This window comes from Amia ocellicauda, chromosome 10, assembly GCF_036373705.1.
Source record: "Amia ocellicauda isolate fAmiCal2 chromosome 10, fAmiCal2.hap1, whole genome shotgun sequence".
Lineage (NCBI taxonomy): Eukaryota > Metazoa > Chordata > Actinopteri > Amiiformes > Amiidae > Amia > Amia ocellicauda.
Window position 1 is genome coordinate 12,930,031 of NC_089859.1, and position 24,158 is coordinate 12,954,188.

General features: G+C 39.8%; 1 protein-coding gene across 6 annotated transcripts in view; it reads right to left on the reverse strand.

Moving 5' to 3' along the window:
* The window catches only part of diaph2 (diaphanous-related formin 2), a 501,500-nt gene that overhangs the window by 41,911 nt on the left and 435,431 nt on the right, over nt 1-24,158 (reverse strand). For 5 of the 6 annotated variants that reach the window (XM_066715009.1, XM_066715013.1, XM_066715012.1 and 2 more), the window contains 2 exons: nt 6,977-7,069; nt 5,603-5,653 (listed from right to left, as the gene is read on the reverse strand). In XM_066715009.1, coding sequence (XP_066571106.1) covers nt 5,603-5,653; nt 6,977-7,069 — 144 coding nt within the window. The remainder of the gene's footprint in view (nt 1-5,602; nt 5,654-6,976; nt 7,070-24,158) is intronic. The other variant, XM_066715014.1, reaches the window with a different exon arrangement.

Consider the following 24,158-nt stretch of genomic DNA (forward strand, 5'->3'; position numbering starts at 1 on the left):
TTTGAGATTAAACCAGCGTTCTGGGGGCCTTCTGTTCTGTTCACAAACACTTGAAGCTTCACAAATATCATCTTGCCCAAGCAGGTCATGTGTCTCATACTTCAGTCTCTGCTGTGATACCACTGTTCTCTTCTGATCGTCACTGATATATCTCCTGAATTGTCCTACCCTATGCCAATTTTATTGGGCCCTGAGGCTCACCAGCCCACAGCAAAACACGCTACTGAGACTTTTTGCAAAGCACCTTGGGGTAATCTGAATAAAATTAATCTGTCAATACCCTGAAGTGGTGCTGCTGGGGCTTAGGCAACAACCGGCTAGCTCCATTTGTCAACACACCCTAGCCCACAATGCCTATAAGTGAGGGAATGGACAACATAAATCATTCAATGTTAAGGGTGATGGGTAACCGTCTGACAAAATGATAGTTATCTGAGTGCATATTTTTGTAGAGAATTAGAAATTGAAGATCTGCTATTATGCATTTGCCATTGGCATTAAGGACAGCATTTGAAATTCAGTAGTACAATTAAAGTTAAATGTAATTAATTCATTGGCATCCAGTACTATTGTAAAACTGTCAAAAATCATTCATGAAAATTGCCATTTGATCACAGCGTATGATAGTTTTTCTTCACAGTACTTCATTTTAATTAGAAAGTATGCTTAAAAATGTGAAATTACAATAATGTAAATTGATATAATTCCCTGCTATAAATGACATAAAAATATTTTCTGGGAACCATCGATTTATTCTAATAAGAGATCAGGTTCAGCCAAGTAAAGACAAATGGACTCTCTTTTTTTATTAACTGGTCATGTGTTGAATTATTTCCTCTACTCTTACATAAAGAAAGACACAGCAAAATACTAAATTATCTCACAAATTTGCTGTTTTGATAATAATTATTATTAATAACAATAATTATTTGCACCCACTCAGTGCATTTTGCATGAAAAATACAAAACAGCATGTGTAAAAATATACCTGTCAACATCTGTAAATTGTTACTTTAAAAAGACTCACCCTGTCTGTAGATATCTCAGAATGAATTAATGAGAACAAATACATGAATGTCAAAGGAGGGAACAGAAAGGCAATGTCTTTGTAAAACCGTAAACTAACAAACCACCCAATTAACTCCATAATATTTGTCTCAGGGACATAGACAAGGAGAAATAATGTACATGTCACAATATGGAGCGATAACCTTTGACAGGATGACTGGAACAACTTGGCACTGCCTTCTCCCTCTCTTTACCTCACTTTCTTTCCCTCTCGTTTGCTATGGCACAGATTCATCCTCTTTCTGCCTTAAAAGTTTAATGTCTGAAAATAGGTAATTTAATCTTCATTAAACATACAGAAGCCCACTTTCTCTGCTGCCTCTGTGAATTAACTACATGACTCCGGCAGACGAGACAGCTTGGTTGAAATTCCATAACTCTGGGATATATTATGTCAAAGCATCTCCTGATTTTAATGGAAGCAAGGTGATCCTCTTCCAGTCAACATCAAAGAGTCCCTAATGACAACAGTAAATGGAAAAAAAATAGAAGGTAATGCACAACAGTCGAAAAGTTTTGTCTGTTAATCACTTATAAAGGTAGTAAATAAATAAAAGTGGCTCCTTCCACTTGATTAATATGCCTTCGGGATGTGTTTTATGAAAGACCGACTGAGTGTGGCTTGCTAAACAGACTACAAATCGATTGCCCAGGATGTGTGAGTGGCCACCAGATGGATGCAATAGAACCAACAAGAAATAATTCAGAAAAGAAAGGATGAAGAAGTTTGCTGTGTAAGAAATGTTGCTTCTAGTCCTTAGTTTACAGACTCCTCACCTCAATATAAAAAAAGAACAGTTTTGCCTGGGTAATCAGAAAGAGTTATGGAGTGACACAACACACGTTCCGCGCTTGTGACCCATGGATAGTAACTACTCTATTGCTAACCCCAGGAATCCTGATAATGAATTTTCTGGCAGAGAAGTGTGAACATGCAGCCACCAAACTGCCATAAAGCATGCATCTGCGTGCTGTGAATGTTGTTCACTCTGCCTGCTTCATATTCTATCACACAGGCCTGTGATGCTCTGCCAACACATTTTTATTTAGTTTATGGCTTTAATTACAAAAAATCATAAAGTAAAATGGCTCTGGTGTACAGAGAAGATTAGATGGAGAGTACCTGGTTTGGAGTTGCCCCTGGATGTTTATGGTGCTTCTAAGCTTAAAGCAATTATTGCCTTAGGCCCAATGTGCCCTGTTGGATAGTGTACCCATTCCCAGTATGTTAGTACATGGATCAATTGACTGTTTAAAAAGTCACATGCATCTCAGGAAAATGTATGTTTGTGTATGTTAGTTTGCTTTTTAAAACATTTTGATTTTAAGGTTCAAACACAGAAAACGTGTTGAACAGCTGAGCCCCAAAATCTATTGTACACAATATTTCAAATAAAATATGAATTAAATCAATCACTGTGTGATCTTTCTCTTATGTCTGCAACTGCCCTGAGAGATGCCCTAAAACAGACCGATGATGTACAAAGGAGGCTACTGAATTGATACCAAGAGATGAACAAGCACCTAGAAGATGACCACATAAAAGATAGGAAGATAAAATAATAAAATTTGCAGGGATGACATGGAAAAGAGAAGCTGTAGATCGAAGCAAGTGGAAACATCTTGGAGAGACCTTCATCCAATATTGAATTGATATGGGCAGATGTTGATAGTGATAATGAGATATATACACCGATCAGCCATAACATTATGACCACTGACAGGTGAAGTGAATAACACTGATAATCTCGTTATCATGGCACCTGTTAGTGGGTGGGATATATTAGGCAGCAAGTTGATGTGTTAGGAGCAGGAAAAATGGGCAAGCTTAAGGATCTGAGCGACTTTGACAAGGGCCAAATTGTGATGGCTTGACGACTGGGTCAGAGCATCTCCAAAACTGCAGCTCTTGTGGGGTGTTCCCGGTCTGAAGTGGTCAGTACCTATCAAAAGTGGTCCAAGGAAGGAAAAGCGGTGTACCGGCGACATGGTCATGGGCGGCCAAGTCTCATTGATGCACGTGGGGAGCGAAGGCCCGCCCGTGTGGTCCGATCCAACAGACGAGCTACTGTAGCTCAAATTGCTGAAAAAGTGAATGCTGGTTCTGATAGAAAGGTGTCAGAACACACAGTGCATCGCAGTTTGTTGCGTATGGGGCTGCGTAGCCGCAGACCAGTCAGGGTGCCCATGCTGACCCCTGTCCACTGCCGATAGCGCATACAATGGGCATGTGAGCATCAGAACTGGACCACGGAGTAATGGAAGAAGGTGGTCTGGTCTGATGAATCACAAGTTCAAGGTGTTGACTTGGCCTCCAAATTCCCCAGGTCTCAATCCAATTGAGCATCTGTGAGATGTGCTGGACAAACAAGTCCGATCCACAGAGGCCCCACCTCGCAACTTACTGGACTTAAAGGATCTGCTGCTACCGTCTTGGTGCCAGATACCACAGCACACCTTCAGAGGTCTAGTGGAGTCCATGCCTTGACAGGTCAGGGCTGTTTTGTTGGCAAAATGGGGACCTACACAATATTAGGCAGTTAGTCATAATGTTATGGCTGATCGGTATATATATATATATATATATATATATATATATATATATATATATATATATATATCACCATCACCATCAGCTTATATATATATATATATATATATATATATATATATATATATATAAGAACTATTTGTTAGAATTACATTCTTTGCAGCTGGGGAACATTCCAATGTTATGTATTAAGATATGAGCAACAATTCTTTTTCCACAAAGCACAATCATTATTGCTACAATTTTGACCCTGACAAAATACCTTACATCTCTCAAGCTGAATTTCTGCTCCAGTTTCTGTTTCTCACCAAGAAAAGAACAAACCAAAAAAAGAACAGTAGGTTCCTCCAAGGACAGCTTTCCTAAGAATGTGAAAGCACTTTCATCACTGAACCAACCAACACCTTATTAACCTTATTGTTTCTTTATGTACACGATGTTTGATTTGTTTGTCCTTTTTCAAGTGTATCTTGGGTTTGCAATCCGCTAGTTGCAACCTGTACTGATTTGAACTTTTAAATGTAAATGGCACGTTTAATTTAGTTTTACAGTGATAACTCATGGTGCTGCACAGGCTTTATGAAAGATTTTCCTTTCCAAACAAGGCCAAGAAAATAATTGTCAGAGGATTCATGTACTGTATGCTTCTTGCACATAAATGCAACCTTTTGAATGTAAATAGACAGGTGCATACATGGCGACATGAGACAACTGCTCCCAACAAAGGATTAAACCTTACTTAATCCCATGTATACAGACACACACATATGTATGCTCACATGCAATACACACAACATGCATTTCTCAATAGAGGGAGTCTGCAAAAAGGCTGAAAAAAATAACATGCTGTCACTGTTCTGAAGTAGGCCAGGGCAGAAGAGGCCAAAATCCATCTGAGGAGAAGTATTTTTGGGTGCTACATTTGCAATGTTTGACATTTGCAAGCAGAATGCCAAGCTGAGAAACAAGTCAAAAATACCTGTGCAGCAACTGAAGGAGGCACAAAGCCCCCTCAATAAGAGCTAAGACATGAAATAGCAGCAGTGTCATGCTCTAATGGTGTAGGCCTGTGAGGGTAAAGAGCAGGCTGTTAGATGTCTAAGCGGGCTGATCAACACCAAGGAAATCATACTGAGCACAGTGGTAAAACTGAGTGAAGGTGAAAGGTCACAGAAAGATCTGCCTTTTAGCACACAAATCAGTCTTTTTTGGATTTCAAAAATCATTCTTTGCATGTTCCATTTTCCTTGCCCAAATGCACAAGCATCATCTTGGCCTAGAAATTACAATAGAACATTTTGTGTGACTGATTTGGCTGCTTAGAACAGAGGGATTTGTTGCATGATGAATTCAAGCACTTTTCAAAATTCTATCTCTTACATGAGGTGTGCTCAAGGATAATGATTGAAGCGCTGAGAGGTCATTAGAGACTCAACCGGCTTATGGAAAACCGTATGGAGTGGATAAAGTGAGTGTCCCAGCTGGGAGCTCACTGGTCCTAATCTCAGCTCTGAGGTCTGTCCCATAAAGATGTCGGCATTAGCCAAGGTTGAAGAGGAAAATTATCAGTGATCAATTAATTTGCATGTATGAATACTAAGAAGAATCCACACAAAGCAAAAGTAGAGACTAACTAAGGTTTTCCCAAAAGTCATTGCATTACAAATTTTGTCCCATCTACTCATTTGCCCGAAAAGATACATTATTTTAAGTAACTTAGATACATGATTGCATCACGTCTGTGACATGAGTGAGGTTAAACGTCCAACTACAAACAGTGCATAAACTCATCATGCATGATCTTCAAATGTATGTTTTACAAAATCAAGATTGAAATGTTTTAAAGCTCAGTGTTTGTGTCCTTTGGTGCTTACACCAGCTTTAGGATTCAGGGATCTACACATTCTACCGGGAAATTAGATAGAATTACAGCCTGAGAGAGGGTAGGCTAGGTTAACAACAAACAGGGGTTTGTTTTGTTACCCTTATTAGCACCTGGCCACCGTGATGTTGGACTGGAAGGGCTTTGCTCACCTATAGCATTGATGAAGCAAACAAAGAGAAACATGTCAAGCATGAGGCAGTATGAAATGCTTCTGAAATTCCCAACCTCTCCCCCTCCCCCCAAAAAACCCCCCACATAAAATATTTTGTAGACAAACATACAATGTGAATAAACCTTGGGAAGATGTTGAGACAGATTGTATTTTTTATCAGATGTCAACATTTCTTAGTGCTTCAGATAACACAAACAAAAGGCAGATTATGAAGAAGCAGCTCTTTATCCTTGCCAGCCACTGGCAAAGCTCTTTGAGGATGAGACCTTTAGGGATTCAACAGCTGGAAGACAGGACACTGTGTGATGCACGGTATGATTCATCATTTTAACAGTTTTTCCTTACATGCTGCACATCTTGACTCCATAGCTTATGCATAGATATGCGGTTTGCAACAAACCAAGGAAAAAGAAAACACACACATATCCAATTGTGGTCTTTGCAACACAGCGGGTTGGTAGGCTGAGAGTTAGTGTTGGGTTAAAACAGACGTCTCTAAATGTTCTTTTAAAGTGCCTCACAAAGAAGCCACCCGTAGTCCATCACACATGTCAGTGCGACACACAGTTCCTTCTCCGCAAATATGCTTTGACATTAGCCTTTCACTGTCCTGTGGGATTCACCTTTTGGTACCCGACATAACAAATAACATTCTCCCAGCAGGATACAAGGTGACTCAGATGGAATGCATTTTGCAAATTTACATGGACACATTACTGGCACCTGGTAAGATTTATTAGGTTCACTATGGAGGACTGTTTTTTTTTTAATAGAGGTTTCCTATGGAATCTCATGTATGTCACCACAGGATCTCAGACATTTGTCTCTCTTCCCTCTCCATGGCTACACAGACATTTCAAAACAGGGGAGCAGGAAAAGAAATGTGTCAGAACGTCTCTGGGGATCTTGTGTTCCCATTCATTAGCTACCATCATCCATGGCTTATGAATGACAATGTGTCAATGAATACCTAGGTAAGGGCATCCAGGACTGATGTGTTTAATACGTTATTCAGTTTTTCCTGTGATCTTTATGACCTCATTGGGAAATATTTAAATCCTTCATATTGGAATAATGTTTTCATTATCATCAAAATAATCAGAACATATAGACACTTTGACTTTCAAACCCATCTTCAAAAAATCAACATGTAAATCACTTCATACATAACAATGCGATCATAGCAGTAAGATAAAGTCAAGGTATCTACGTGTATCAAGGTACAGGATTATTTCACATAAAAACTGGATAGGAGACTGTATAGCAGATAAGCACAAGTGCCCTTAGAGGAAAAACTTACCATTACGCGGTGTTCGTTTTCTCCTGTCGCGGAAGGCTGCCCCAGATTGTAGAGCCTCCATGAGACTGTCCATCACTCCAGTCTCATCTCCCTCTGCAGGGGAAAAGGGCAAACAGAGAACCATTAGAAACAAACAAACATCAAACAGACCCACATATAGGCAAACAATGGGAGATCTCATCTCGTTTGACAGAGGGAAGAAAATAAAGAAATTACCCTGCTAGTAAAATAAGAAATCAAATAAAGACATGATAAAAAGTTGTGAAACGTTACTGACAAGTGAAGACAGAAATAAAACAACATCATGGTGCCATTAGAAACCTACCCCTCGAAAAAACAAACAAACCAACAAACAACTCTTTCAGTTTGTTTGAGTGGTGGGCACCACGTCTAGTAGTTAACTGACTTTCTCTTCATCGTTTAATTTTAGAAACATGTTTTTCCTTGTTCACTGGACACACCAATGTATTGAAAGAGGTAGATAAAATTGTATTGCAGAACATAAACAAAGACATAGACCTACTCAAATCTGTGAATACTTCAGTGGTGGCATAAACTATTTAGTTGACTTTGGTACTTCGTCTAAAATCACAACACATGGACGGATCATCACTATAAAGATGTGAATAGACTGTCCTTGCAGGTTCTAAGCCATGCATTTACTCATACGGTTGACATGCATTAGTACTGTTGTCAGACTCGCAGTATTATTATTAATGAGATCAAGCAATTAAACTGTATGTGTACTTTAGAAAAAGACTAAAAGCCCATTGGGCCTGCTTCTTGAGAATGTAATGGAAGGTAAAGCAATTTGTATTTCCCATGTACAGCTATTAAACACAGCAGAAGCTCCATGGTGAAGGTGAAAGAATATGCTGATAGCCCATGACGAATATGCTTTCTATGGCTCCTGGTGAGGAAGCTTAGAGCACTTTACTAAGATTTAGTGTGGGTCCTGTCAATAGCCGGGCGCTCTATCAATGTTCTGTCAATGACACTCAGTCTCGGCTTAGAAAAAGGCAGCCAAATAAGCTACAGACCACTGAAGCTCGTCAAGAAAGGTTTCTTAACTCCAGGGCAACACCATGACTCAATTCAACAAAACAGAAAACCTTCGAAATTAACTACCACAAAACACTACCGATAACAACAGAAGATATATATATATACAGTGAGGGAAAAAAGTATTTGATCCCCTGCTGATTCTGTATGTTTGCCCAATGACAAAGAAATGATCAGTCTATAATTTTAATGGTAGGTGTATTTTAACAGTGAGAGACAGAATAACAACAACAAAATCCAGAAAAACGCATTTCAAAAAAGTTATAAATTGATTTGCATGTTAATGAGGGAAATAAGTATTTGATCCCCTATCAATCAGCAAGATTTCTGGCTCCCAGGTGTCTTTTATACAGGTAATGAGCTGAGATTAGGAGCACTCTCTTAAAGGGAGTGCTCCTAATCTCAGCTTGTTACCTGTATAAAAGACACCTGTCCACAGAAGCAATCAATCAATCAGATTCCAAACTCTCCACCATGGCCAAGACCAAAGAGCTGTCCAAGGATGTCAGGGACAAGATTGTAGACCTACACAAGGCTGGAATGGGCTACAAGACCATCGCCAAGCAGCTTGGTGAGAAGGTGACAACAGTTGGTGCGATTATTCGCAAATGGAAGAAACACAAAATAACTGTCAGTGTCCCTCGGTCTGGGGCTCCATGCAAGATCTCACCTCGTGGAGTTTCAATGATCATGAGAACGGTGAGGAATCAGCCCAGAACTACACAGGAGGATCTTGTTAATGATCTCAAGGCAGCTGGGACCATAGTCACCAAGAAAACAATTGGTAACACACTACGCCGTGAAGGACTGAAATCCTGCAGCGCCCGCAAGGTCCCCCTGCTCAAGAAAGCACATGTACAGGCCCGTCTGAAGTTTGCCAATTAACATCTGAATGATTCAGAGGAGAACTGGGTGAAAGTGTTGTGGTCAGATGAGACCAAAATCGAGCTCTTTGGCATCAACTCAACTCGCCGTGTTTGGAGGAGGAGGAATGACCCCAAGAACACCATCCTCACAGTCAAACATGGAGGTGGAAACATTATGCTTTGGGGGTGTTTTTCTGCTAAGGGGACAGGACAACTGCACCGCATCAAAGGGACGATGGACGGGGCCATGTACCGTCAAATCTTGGGTGAGAACCTCCTTCCCTCAGCCAGGGCATTGAAAATGGGTCGTGGATGGGTATTCCAGCATGACAATGACCCAAAACACACAGCCAAGGCAACAAAGGAGTGGCTCAAGAAGAAGCACATTAAGGTCCTGGAGTGGCCTAGCCAGTCTCCAGACCTTAATCCCATAGAAAATCTGTGGAGGGAGCTGAAGGTTCGAGTTGCCAAACGTCAGCCTCGAAACCTTAATGACTTGGAGAGGATCTGCAAAGAGGACTGGGACAAAATCCCTCCTGAGATGTGTGCAAACCTCATGGCCAACTACAAGAAACGTCTGACATCTGTGATTGCCAATAAGGGTTTTGCCATCAAGTACTAAGTCGAAGGGGTCAAATACTTATTTCCCTCGACAACATGCAAATCAATTTTTTTGAAATGCATTTTTCTGGATTTTTTTGTTATTCTGTCTCTCACTGTTAAAATACACCTACCATTAAAATTATAGACTGATAATTTCTTTGTCAGTGGGCAAACGTACAAAATCAGCAGGGGATCAAATACTTTTTTCCCTCACTGTAGATTAAGTCAGACTCTCAATAAAGTGTGAGTAATTGATTGAGTTGATTTATCAAAGTTCAGGTGCACACTCAGCATATATAATATGGTAAAGAATCATGTAACTATCAGAATTGTATGGATCAATAGATATATTTGGCAAGGAAAAGTTACATATTTGCCAAAAAATTAATTAAAAATAATAATAAAAAACATCACTCGGGTCGATTGGGACCATCATTTCTGGTCAGATGAGAGCAAAACTGAATGTGGAAACCAGCAGTATATTTGCTTATGGATGCATAAAATATTGATAGGCACACAATTCACAAAATATATATTTTAAAATATTGATTTTACATTTTCTTTGATAAATACATTTGATTCATGCATTTTATCATCAAGGGTCTGCATACATTTGAAGGCTAGTGTACGCTTCATCATTTAAAATGCATAATAATGTATATTTAGCTGCTATATACAAGTACTCAAAAATAAACTTTGCTCCCTATCTGGGTCAGCCATCTTTCCCATGTGCTAATGAGTCACTGGGTCCTCTTTATCACTGTACTCCAGATCAGACACTAATTTAAACTGGGATCATTAGGGTGAATTATTGAGGTCTACAACATTATCCTATGAATTGCAGTGTGTGTACACAAGTAAATTAGAGCTCAAGAATGTTTACTAGAAGGGAAGACATTTTCTTCAGGTTTGGCATAAAAATATCTTTGTTGCAGGCTTACTTTCAGCAGCACGTTAAGGAATCGTAATCGATCCTTTGTTTTCTCACACGTTTGGGAGAGATGACAGCTAGAAAATTGAATTTATGAAGAGAACATGTCGACACTACTGCATAATTAATTTGAAGTAATGCCACAATTTCTGTGTTAAACTCAATAGCTAGACACTTGACAGTGATATTTCAAAGTCTTTTGCTTTGGAAATGTTCTGAAAGTACCTATAAATTGAAATTTGCAAAGACAACTTTAAGGGAACGTTAGACGTGTAAAAGGTAAACACAATTAATATTTGATTATACACAGACTTGGATTTATGGACATTGTAATTTTGATGGACACAAATTATATATTTATAGACATTTTTGAAAGTTGTTCTGTGAAAGTTTTTCAAAGTTTGAGCTCACACAACCCAGCTCCTCAAAACAATTAATTATTGAACACATTAAATAAGTGTAAAAAGAAATGATTAAAAGTAAATAAAAAATAAATACGTGTAATGCAAATTTTCTGAATAACTGAGGTCTAAAAAAAAAAAAAAATCTCGTTAATTCTTTCTCAGCCTATCTCTTATTATTCCTAAGGCACATCCCATGGGCTACACTGAAATCAAAGTGGCTGTGCTGTGCATGTACTGTATTTAAAAGCAACCTAGATTAAATCAAGCTTAATTAGAGTTGCCGTTTAATGGCAGACCACGTAGTTGTGTTTATAGATCATGATGTGCAGTTCTGTGACAGTATTGTACATCCTTTGTCACTGCAAAGGAAATATAAGCCTGTTTTCCATTCTCTATGTGACCAAAGTTCAAGGCCACGTACACAACCAGTCCTATGCATCCCCAAGGCAGTAGTAATGTAGTCCTTTGTTTTTTGAGCCCCTTTCTTCCATAGATAAAGGATATCATTTAAATACCGAACACCCACTGTACCATAATTAAAACACAACTTTTTTGGGGACTTCACTCAAACAGTGTGAGACTTTCAGAGCGCTCTTGCTTCCTGTTCTTTCAATTCTTTCGTTCTTTTAGGAGACCTAGACATCACAGGGGGCACCTGACACTTTGATCAATTTGTCCTACTTCTTGCTTACCCATAGAACAATTCATCATCCATAATGACCGGGACTCAGGAGGTAGGTGAGTTCAGAGGGAGGATCTCAGGCACAGCCGAACTAAATTACTAAAGGGGAAACACATTCACTGCACTACCTTCCTCTCCATTAACAATGTCCTGCTGGAATGGGTTTTAATTTGGACTCGGCAGACCTTTTCTTTAACCGAGCACCTCTGTAAGGAGACTTAAAGGAGCACGCCACTCTTTTGCAAACTTGGTGTGTGTTTATGTGCATTAGCAAACTTTCTCAAAATGTGTGCAAAGGAAATAGAAGGAAGGATTTAATAGGGAAGAACCTTTTAGTGCTGGGCCGACAAATGATTTGTTTATCTGCACACCAGGGAATCCTGTTGTTCTATCAGTACACAATCATTGTACAGGTCACCGCTTACTTTTACACAATATCCGTCTCAATACTGTGCCATTTCTGAATCGGCAGGACTAATACATGGACTCGTAGGTATGAACGGACAGCAATATGCTCAAACAATCCATCTTCCAAACAGGTTAAGATGTGTTTTAATCTGCAAAATCTTCAAGAGCCCTAAGCAATACACCTTTATAGAGTGGAACGAATGGCTCTTAGGTTTTTTAATGATCTCATTACAGAGTGAAGCCCAACTCTTGATTTTACACTTGCCTTTGCTGCTAGTCTGGAGGAAGGAACTGCAGAGCCTCCTTCACTGCGAACCCTTGCACTTGTTACTCTAATCTTTGAATCGCTCATTGTATGATGTAGCACTTTACTCTGGCGCCCTGGGCTGCCGAATGCAACAATAAGCTCGGGAGTCTGGCTCCTTCCCTCTTCTGTGCTATTATATATTGACATGTGCACTATCACATTTTTAATTAAGGGATAACAACTACAACTCTCTTCCGGATTTGTGAATTCACACTGCAGATTAGCTTCAAGACAAGGTAACTGGCAGTGGGTAGGAGCTTATTATCTGTAGCACAGAAGAGGAAGTGGATTCGAGGAGAAAGCCAAGTGTTATAATTCCGGCAGAAAAAAATAAATAAAAAAGGAAGGTTGTGTCGCTCGGATGAATCACAACTCTTCCTTGCCATATAGACTGTGTTAGTATTCTGACTAAAAACATATGCATATGCATCATACATTCACATGTACTATGGATACAGTATGTATTCATTTGATCATCGACCAGACTTTTTTGTTGTTTTGTTTGTTTTGCTACACTTGGAAAATGTATCTATGACAAGAGAACTGGAAGCTACTAAAATGGACAGGAATTTGACATGAATTGGCAAAAATTCCTTGGCATTTGTCTCATCCTTTGCTTCCTTCATTTATTTCACTGAGGTGTCCCAAGGTTGGCGAACATGTACTCAATTAAAGGTAATGTCCTGTGACTGACCACACCAGGGCAGAGTGGTGATATCCAAAATATTATAATATTTTTTGTTTCTGGCTTTATTCCCCTTATATTTCCTTTGGATATATGACCATTGGGCACAGACAGGCAAACATTCCCTTAGTATTTCATGTAGGAGATTTAGGATTATTAGCAAGTTGGGGCCCGAGCTCGACAAAATCATAAATGTTGCACTCCTTTTTCTAACATAAGTGTGTGTTAGAATGATGTAACTGGTATACAATTTACAATACAATAACTTTGACTGATATAAAAATGCTTTATATACACTACCATTCAAAAGTTTGGGGTCACTTAGAAATGTCCTTGTTTTCCATGAAAACATACATGAAATGAGTTTGAATAGGAAATATAGCAAAATGAATAGAAAATATAGTCATTGACAAGGTTAGAAATAATGATTTTTAATTGAAATAATAGTTGTGTAATTCAAAATTTGCTTCAAATAATCCTCCATTTGCAGCAATTAAAGCCTTGCAGACCTTTGTCATTCTAGTTGTCAATTTGTTGAGGTAATCTGAAGAGATTTCACCCCATGCTTCCTGAAGCACCTCCCACAAGTTGGATTGGCTTCATGGGCACTTCTTACGTACCATAGGCTGCTCCCACAACAGCTCAATAGGGTTGAGATCCAGTGACTGTGCTGGCCACTCCATTACAGACAGAATACCAGCTGACCGCTTCTTCCCTAAATAGTTCTTGCATAGTTTGGAGCTGTGCTTTGGGTCATTATCCTGGAAATTGGCTCCAATCAAGGGCCGTCCACAGGGTATGGCATGGCATTGCAAAATGGAGTGATAGCCTTCCATCTTCAAGATCCCTTTTACCCTGTACAAATCTCCCACTTTACCACCACCAAAGCACCCCCAGACCATCACATTGCCTCCACCATGCTTGACAGATGGCGTCAAGCACTCCTCCAGCATCTTTTCATTTGGTCTGCGTCTCACGAATGTTCGTCTTTGTGATCCGAACACCTCAAACTTAGATTTCTCTGTCCATAACACTTTTTTCCAGTTTTCCTCTGTCCAGTGTCTGTGTTCTTTTGCCCATCTTAATCCTTTCTTTTTATTGGCTAGTCTGAGATAGTCTTTTTCTTTGCAACTCTGCCTAGAAGGCCAGCATCCTGGAGTCGCCTTTTCACTGTTGACGTTGAGACTGATGTTTTGTGGGTACTATTTAATGAAGCTGCCAGTTCAGGACCTGTGAGGTGTCTGTTTCTCAAACTAGACACTCTAATGTATTTGTCCTCTTGCTCAGTTGTGCACCGGGGCGTCCCACTCCTCTTTCTATTCTGGTTAGAGCCAGTTTGCGCTGTTCTGTGAAGGGAGTAGTATACAGCAATGTATGAGATCTTCAGTTTTTTGGCAGTTTCTCTCATGGAATAGCCTTCATTTCTCAGAACAAGAATAGACTGACAAATTTCAGAAGAAAGTTCTTTGTTTCTGGCCATTTTGAGCCTGTAATCGAACGCACAATTGCTGATGCTCCAGATACTCAACTAGTCTAAAAAAGTGCAGTTGTATTGCTGCTTTAATCAGCACAACAGTTTTCAGCTGTGCTAACTAACATCATTGCAAAAGGGTTTTCTAATGATCATTTCGCCTTTTAAAATGATAAACTTGGATTAGCAAACACAACGTGCCATTGGAACACAGGACTGATGGTTGCTGATAATGGGCCTCTGTAGATATTCCATTACAAATCAGCTGTTTCCACCTACAATAGTCATTTACAACATTAACAATGTCTACACTGTATTTCTGATCAATTTTATGTTATTTTAATGGACAAAAAAAATGCTTTTCTTTCGACATTTCTAAGTGACCCCAAACTATTGAACAGTACAAACAAAGGGTCACCGTATTTCTAAGGCAACACCTGGCAGTTAAAGAGACAGGCCATATCTTGCTGAATGTAGTATGGAGACAGATAAACTTTGACTTTAACTCTGCATTGGTGCCACTTAAAATGAAAAGGTACCTACTCTAGCTGACAAGTTGGATTTGGCAAAAATCTTATGTGAAAGGAGTAAGATTTAATGATAACCTTCAGGGATTGGTTTAAGTGGAACAGCTCACATCACTGTGACCTATTACTTCAGTTCTGTGTGCTGGACCTATGAGGCTGAGGATAGATATTGGACTTCTCTAGCCAGACCAGCCTCACAGGCCATCAGAGCTATCTATCCACCTCATAATCCTCTCACGGATCAGACCTCTCTAGCTTCTCGAGATGATGGGGTCAGATAACATTGTTTTTCTCTCTCTGTGTCTAGCTGCAGAAGTTTATTTTAAGGAGGTAAGGATGCTATTCCTCAGCAGAACTCAGTCTTGGTTTGGCAATATCAAAATAATATGCAAAAGGTTGGTAAACAGCTGTCAACAGTGCCGTACATTTTTGTTTTTTTATCCATCCATCCACAGATCGATCTATGTCTGTTCATCTATGTCCTTCCCCTTATCTATTTATATAAACATAAAATTACAATAAAGTAAGTTACATAGTACTCAAATTGAAAGCCTGTGGAAAATACGTTTTTTTCTTGCCGCCTACACTGTTTTCAAAACATGGTATTTGCTGTGATTTTACAAGTATGTGTAAAAGTTAAGTATAATGCTGTGCAAAACAAAACTGAATTGCCATTTTTACTGCAGGTTGTATTCCTGTCTTTTTAAACAACACATCATTTGAGAAGATTTATTTACTGAGAACTAGGTAGTAATAAATCTGAATAAATATAACCTGCTTTAGTAATTACCAGTACCAAAAGCCCATCCATTTGCTTTACCTGTAATCCAAAAATCAGGTTATCTATCTTTAGGGACTCTAGTCACTTTGGTGAATTGGAGATGCATGAGTATCCTAGGGGCACACAGCACGGATTCATATTTTATGAAAATCCTGATGAATTAAAAACTGACAAAGTTATGGTCTATCTATATTCATTGTCTTGTTTTCCAGTTAAACACCAAAGCAATAGCATTGCTATAATTATGCAGCAGTGTCAACACGTTCTGTTCATAAATTCAATTTGCTAGCTGTCATCCCCCTCCAAACATGTGAGACAACCGAGAATCGATTGACAGCACCGTTCCTGACGCTTCACACAATACCAGCTCCAGCAAAAAAAAAAAAAAGTCCTAACCTTGTGTTGTTTTGTTTCTCCATATCTTAGCAGTATCCATGTGATACTGTTATGATTTGAACAGTCGTAGCTCTCTAACAATGATTTTACTCTTGTATGTTATAGACTATAAAATCTCTGTGATGTACAGTATATACAAAATGGCCAAACAAGATAAAGAGCTTAATACACTATTTTCCAGTGCTAACTAATGCAAATATATATATATATATATATAATTCTTTCCAGATATCTTAGCTGATATTTATCCAATGAAAAAATAAAACATCAAAAGAGTATATTTATTGCAGTGCCTCCCCATTACAATCTCCCTGCTACAGATCCTCCACTTTAATTGGTTCTTTAATGAGATATAATAAGAGCTTTCAGCTCTGTACTTGATGAGCTGAAACAACTCTGAGGGGGAGCCTAGGAGACTGGGCTCCCCTACTAGGCTCATCACACTTTGAAGAAGAAAAAAGAACATTGAAAAAAAGGAAAAAAAAACCTTAATAGCTTTTTTTTGGTTGTTGTTTTTTGAACACATTTTACCCCATCTGTTACGCTGTTGAAAGTCACCTGCACAATTAACCTAGCGCACGCTCCGTGAATGTAGCCTATGCAAAGGCATGTTGTACAGCAAGGGGTCCAGTCTGCAAGTTATTATCTCTTGCTTTAGGTGCCGTGTCCTCTGGCAAAAACAAGCTCCGAAGGCAAGCTCCCCCAGCTCTCTGCTGTGCTCCTCACACCGCTCACTGGCAGACTACCTCGACGGCTGCAGGCAGACATGAAGTTGGCCAGCAGAGCAGGGAGGAGAAATCCGGTGCACTGAGATGTTATTTCATTGCATGACCCTGTTCACTAGGAATTCACAACCACTTTTTTCCTTTTTCTTTCACAGGGATTGGCAGTGGCAGCCGATAAACTATTGTCAAACACGTTCAAAAACAGTACAAGGAGGAAAAAAAGGCTGCACTGCCAACCGGGATGGAAAAACGTCTCTTTAGCGGGTCATTCTTTCAAACGGAAAAAACGTTTTAAGATGATGTGCATTTGTTTCACCGTAACTGCTTGATTTGCAAATCACTCAATTTGGAGCTCAAGTAGAAAATAGAAATATAGCATTTGCACTAAGAAGAGAACAGCTTGCCTCGACAGCGAAAGGATAACGCCAACTGTGGCTAAGTCCTTAGTAATTGAATTAGGGATGTTCCCTCACACAGTGGCCCAGAAGGAATGTCGGTGCTCTGTCCGGGACTGATGTGAGCAGAGGAGTGAGCTGTCTGAGACGAGTAACTAAGAATCTGGACACGGGGTAGAAAGGCGGGGGGGGGGGGAGGGGAGGGTCAATTAGAGCGGTCGGCCCACCAACTCTCACGAAACACAGCCAAACAGAAAATACAGGAAAGGGAACGGTCAAGGATGAAAGCAGATTAGAAGCCATCAGATTCCACCTTCATCCCAGTATCGTGTAAAAAAAAAAAAAAACGAAAGCCCCCGCAATGCCCTGCACAGCTGTATTAGTGTATGTTAACAAAACAAAAACAAGCAAGCAAGCAAATAAATAAACAAATAAATAAATAAATAGATAGATAGATAAATGAGTCTCTTCATCTGGACAGCTGCTGTTAGGCCCCCATGATGCCAGGTTGAATGATTGCATAGCTGTGATAAAACAAGCCAAGTCACCCCCCTGCAACCCTCTCATCCCTTCCTCTCCTCTCCCAGAGACAGACCAGGGCAGGGGCATGCCTTCGAAACCAAACCGGCCTGCTGTGTTACAGAGAAAACGGCCATGCACGGGGTTTGAAAGCAAGGTCTTAAGGCTTTGCTGGGAGGGATAGGGCATCAAAGAGAGCGAATGAGAAGGAGCTGAGAGTTCAGAGCGAAAGTGATAGTGGCTGGGAGAGATTCAGGGCTGTCTAAGGCTGTGTGAAAAGGGGAATGTGGCTAGCTGTTTGAACAAGTGAGTCACTAGGGATGGTGGATTACAGGGAGAAAGAAAAAAACAGAAAACACAGGCGTGGATGTAGAAGCAAGATGTAAATATTGTCAAGGATGAAAGATGGAGGACTTGCCTATCTGTCGCTCTACCATCATGCATGCCTCCCTCTGCCCCCTTGCCTGTCTAATTATCTCTATCTCTATCAATTTTATTTCCATGCCAGTCTAACAGGCCCGTCTATCTAGAGGAATTGCCTCACTGCAAGGAAGCGAGTTAATCACAACCACCACAATCTCTTGGCACTAAGCTTTCTAATGGAGAAAACAGTTTTAGCGATGGGTGTTTCGTGTTCATTTTGCGAAGGAAACCTAATTGCGCTTGATTAATTGTGGTGAAATGGTTAAAGGTCGAAAGCTTGTGAAGATAATTGGTTCAAATGTAGACCACCCATAGACTTAAGAGCGATGTAATACAATTTCAGAAAAACTACAGAGAGGGAAGAAAACCTGAATTAAAATATAGAAATATACAATTCTCAGATGTATCATTTCATTTCTGTCTGTGACCTGAGGGAAAGACAGCTACATTAAGTTAAACAGGCTTAAAGTGATTATAGCTTTTAGTACTGGTCTAATTAGTTTTTCTATACAAAATATTAATCCAGAAGTATAAAAGTTTCTTATTTAAATGATTATTAGATTTAAAAAAAAAAAAATTAAGAAAACTCCAAGGGAAAATTTCCCCGAAGTCACATTAATTTGTAATGAAATAATTATCATAGAATAATCAAAAGCCTCTCGCGAATGCCGATTCTTGTTCTGCAAGCATTCGAAAAAATTGGGAAAAATACATTTGACTAAAAAGTCCTTGCTATTTTAGCTATGCAGAATATTCATATATATATATATACACACACACACACACACACATATATATATATATATATATATATATATACCAAAATATGCACAAATGTTCCCTGTAAATTGTTTTCTGTGAGTGAATGTAACTTTTTCAGTAAGGACAACTCCAGTGATATATACAGTAACATCCAAAAAGGCATCATTGCCTTAAGGAAGATGCCAGTCTTCTAGCTGATATATTGCTATCAAGTATGCCATTATTTATTAGACTAGATGTACTACAGTAGATAAGCCGCTTGCCCTTGTTGCTGTCTTTCAAGGTAATGACTGAAATTCGCACTGCATGTTGCATGCCTGTGGATTTGTAGCTGAATTTGCTCATGCTTAGAATCCCTGTGGCTTTGGACTGTAATGTGGTGTAATTCAAAAAAGAAAGCTGGTTTCTGACAGCAAAGCATAAATGATGCTCCTGCAGTTGCTGAATTTTATATGTAGATAGTGGGGGCCAAAATGGAAAACATATATATATATATATATATATATACACTCACCTAAAGGATTATTAGGAACACCTGTTCAATTTCTCATTAATGCAATTATCTAACCAACCAATCACATGGCAGTTGCTTCAATGCATTTAAGGGTGTGGTCCTGGTCAAGACAATCTCCTGAACTCCAAACTGAATGTCTGAATGGGAAAGAAAGGTGATTTAAGCAATTTTGAGCGTGGCATGGTTGTTGGTGCCAGACGGGCCGGTCTGAGTATTTCACAATCTGCTCAGTTACTGGGATTTTCACGCACAACCATTTCTAGGGTTTACAAAGAATGGTGTGAAAAGGGAAAAACATCCAGTATGCGGCAGTCCTGTGGGCGAAAATGCCTTGTTGATGCTAGAGGTCAGAGGAGAATGGGCCGACTGATTCAAGCTGATAGAAGAGCAACTTTGACTGAAATAACCACTCGTTACAACCGAGGTATGCAGCAAAGCATTTGTGAAGCCACAACACGTACAACCTTGAGGCGGATGGGCTACAACAGCAGAAGACCCCACCGGGTACCACTCATCTCCACTACAAATAGGAAAAAGAGGCTACAATTTGCAAAAGCTCACCAAAATTGGACAGTTGAAAACTGGAAAAATGTTGCCTGGTCTGATGAGTCTCGATTTCTGTTGAGACATTCAGATGGTAGAGTCAGAATTTGGCGTAAACAGAATGAGAACATGGATCCATCATGCCTTGTTACCACTGTGCAGGCTGGTGGTGGTGGTGTAATGGTGTGGGGGATGTTTTCTTGGCACACTTTAGGCCCCTTAGTGCCAATTGGGCATCGTTTAAATGCCACAGCCTACCTGAGCATTGTTTCTGACCATGTCCATCCCTTTATGACCACCATGTACCCATCCTCTGATGGCTACTTCCAGCAGGATAATGCACCATGTCACAAAGGTCGAATCATTTCAAATTGGTTTCTTGAACATGACAATGAGTTCACTGTACTAAACTGGCCCCCACAGTCACCAGATCTCAACCCAATAGAGCATCTTTGGGATGTGGTGGAACGGGAGCTTCGTGCCCTGGATGTGCATCCCACAAATCTCCATCAACTGCAAGATGCTATCCTATCAATATGGGCCAACATTTCTAAAGAATGCTTTCAGCACCTTGTTGAATCAATGCCACATAGAATTAATGCAGTTCTGAAGGCGAAAGGGGGTCAAGCACAGTATTAGTATGGTGTTCCTAATAATCCTTTAGGTGAGTGTATATATATGCAACTGATAGCATCCTTATAATGTTAATGGAGGAATTGAGCTTAGAATACTTTATTTTCTTATAGGTTTAATTATGTATTATTCTATTAATTACATGATAAATTAGTTAATTGTTTATTAATTGAATAGTTATTTTTTCACTATTTTATAATGAGTGTTATGAATCCTCATTCTGCTACTCACATAATGAATTGTGTTTCCCTTAGGCTGTCTTTCATTTGACTTCAAGCTACATCCATTCCCAGCTGTGGAACATCTTGTGAGGATCTGACCTTTCCACTGTCAGCTCCCTGTCACTCTTTTAGTGCAGTTACTTTATAATCACCTGGCATATATACGCCGGTCTATGTACAGTCAGTCCCGAAAGCACTGCCACACATTGATATGAAATTATATTTCCTGCACACTTTTGTGATTTCAGAGAACTCAATGCATTTTTAAAAGATATCCATTATACAGCTGAAGGGGAAATCAAATTTACAGTGTACAGTGCAGTATTGATCACAGGGAACAGTATTTAAATATTACTTCAAATATGACTATTTCAACAGTACTACAAATACAAATATACACATTATTCACCCACGCACAGGGGTACCTTGTACAGTGAGGGAAAAAAGTATTTGATCCCCTGCTGATTTTGTACGTTTGCCCAATGACAAAGAAATGATCAGTCTATAATTTCATTGGTAGGTGTATTTTAACAGTGAGAGACAGAATAACAACAAAAAAATCCAGAAAAACGCATTTCAAAAAAGTTATAAATTGATTTGCATGTTAATGAGGGAAATAAGTATTTGACCCCTTCGACTTAGTACTTGGTGGCAAAACCCTTATTGGCAATCACAGAGGTCAGACGTTTCTTGTAGTTGGCTACCAGGTTTGCACACATCTCAGGAGGGATTTTGTCCCACTCCTCTTTGCAGATCCTCTCCAAGTCATTAAGGTTTCGAGGCTGACGTTTGGCAACTCGAACCTTCAGCTCCCTCCACAGATTTTCTATGGGATTAAGGTCTGGAGACTGGCTAGGCCACTCCAGGACCTTAATGTGCTTCTTCTTGAGCCACTCCTTTGTTGCCTTGGCTGTGTGTTTTGGGTCATTGTCATGCTGGAATACCCATCCACGACCCATTTTCAATGCCCTGGCTGAGGGAAGGAGGTTCTCACCCAAGATTTGACGGTACATGGCCCCGTCCATCGTCCCTTTGATGCGGTGCAGTTGTCCTGTCCCCTTAGCAGAAAAACACCCCCAAAGCATAATGTTTCCACCTCCATGTTTGACGGTGGGGATGGTGTTCTTGGGTCCATTCCTCCTCCTCCAAACACGGCGAGTTGAGTTGATGCCAAAGAGCTCGATTTTGGTCTCATCTGACCACAACACTTTTACCTAGTTCTCCTCTAAATCATTCAGATGTTGGCAAACTTCAGACGGGCCTGTACATGTGCTTTCTTGAACAGGGGGGCCTTGCGGGCGCTGCAGGGTTTCAGTCCTTCACGGCGTAGTGTGTTACCAATTGTTTTCTTGGTGACTATGGTCCCAGCTGCCTTGAGATCATTAACAAGATCCTCCCGTGTAGTTCTGGGCTGATTCCTCACCGTTCTCATGATCATTGAAACTCCACTAGGTGAGATCTTGCATGGAGCCCCAGACCGAGGGAGACTGACAGTTATTTTGTGTTTCTTCCATTTGCGAATAATCGCACCAACTGTTGTCACCTTCTCACCAAGCTGCTTGGCGATGGTCTTGTAGCCCATTCCAGCCTTGTGTAGGTCTACAATCTTGTCCCTGACATCCTTGGACAGCTCTTTGGTCTTGGCCATAGTGGAGAGTTTGGAATCTGATTGATTGTTTGCTTCTGTGGACAGGTGTCTTTTATACAGGTAACGAGCTGAGATTAGGAGCACTCCCTTTAAGAGAGTGCTCCTAATCTCAGCTCGTTACTTGTATAAAAGACATCTGGGAGCCAGAAATCTTGCTGATTGATAGGGGATCAAATACTTATTTCCCTCATTAACATGCAAATCAATTTATAACTTTTTTGAAATGCGTTTTTCTGGATTTTTTTGTTGTTATAATGTTTCTCACTGTTCAAATACACCTACCATTAAAATTACAGACTGATCATTTCTTTGTCAGTGGGCAAATATACAAAATCAGCAGGGGATCAAATACTTTTTTCCCCCACTGTATACAATTACTGGAGACATTGCATAGACAGGAAGGGAGATAGAGTATAAATGTACATATAAAACCACTAACAGATAAAGTGCATGTTTTGTAGAAAATGCTGGTGCAACACAGGACAGAATAAGGTCACACTCTTTCAAGGCTTCGTGGAAAAACAAAACTCCACAGAGAGACCATGCATAAAGGAGTTGCTACAGTGCATCTTTCAAAAAATAAAAATGGTTCAATTAGTTAACTTTGGATCCGTTAGAAAACAAAACTGATATAACATTTCCATATTTCCTTGCCTTTTCTGTTGTTTTCTTTTAGCACAACATAGTGCTGCTGGCCGACAGCGGCACTTTGGTTGAATTCCACCGAGCAGATTGCACTCCTGCCTCCTGCATTGACCGCTAGTGTTTTCGTTCCTCAATGCCAAACAGCAGCATGAGCGCTGCCAAATTACACAGAGCCAGTACACAGCATCTGTCTGGGTCACTGATATCCCTCCAATACTCATACACACACAGGCAGCTTTATGAAGGCTTTGCAGTGTCACCGATGAAGTCATTTAAATTCCAGAGAGGAAGGCATCATCTCCCTCACGGACATTTTGGACACAACAAATACATTTGATGTTATAAGATGCAAAACAAATAAATAAACCATTCTTGTTTAATGCTTGGGCAGACTGTACATTCAATCTGCATGATGCAAATTTGCTTGTTATCTTTTTTGCAGATGAAACATTCAGGTCTCACATGGCCACATTGCACAATCATTAAACAACACTGAGAAAGACTAGTAAATCTGCTTTTTATTGATTCCTTTAAAAGTCACTGATATCTAGTCTTTGTAATGATTTTAGGTCAACACTACTGCGTCCTATTGCAGGTTTAGATCATTTACACTAGTGAGATGGAAAGTGAGATTGTGCATGGAAATACACTGCATTCATAGTCTGTTCTTAAAAGACAGGTCTCATCCTCACAGTCCCCATGGTTTACTTTCTTAGGAGCATTATTACTTGCATTAAAGGCTACTGCAAACCTGACAGCTTAGGCCGTTACCATGTCTTTGTTTATTACACAATGAGTTATTAATTAGTAAGGGGATTGCTTTTGATAGACATTCTTAAAGGAACCCTGTTTAAATTATTTATTACGTGACGGTGGTTTTCAATTTATGCAGCAATCAAACTGGTTGATTCTCCCGCAAATCTACACAACTGCACTGGCCATTTCCTGGTTTATATTATTTGACTCCACCAAGACAGACATTCTGTAACAAGCATTTTGTTTTTCATTGACTGTGCATGTGTGTGTGTGTG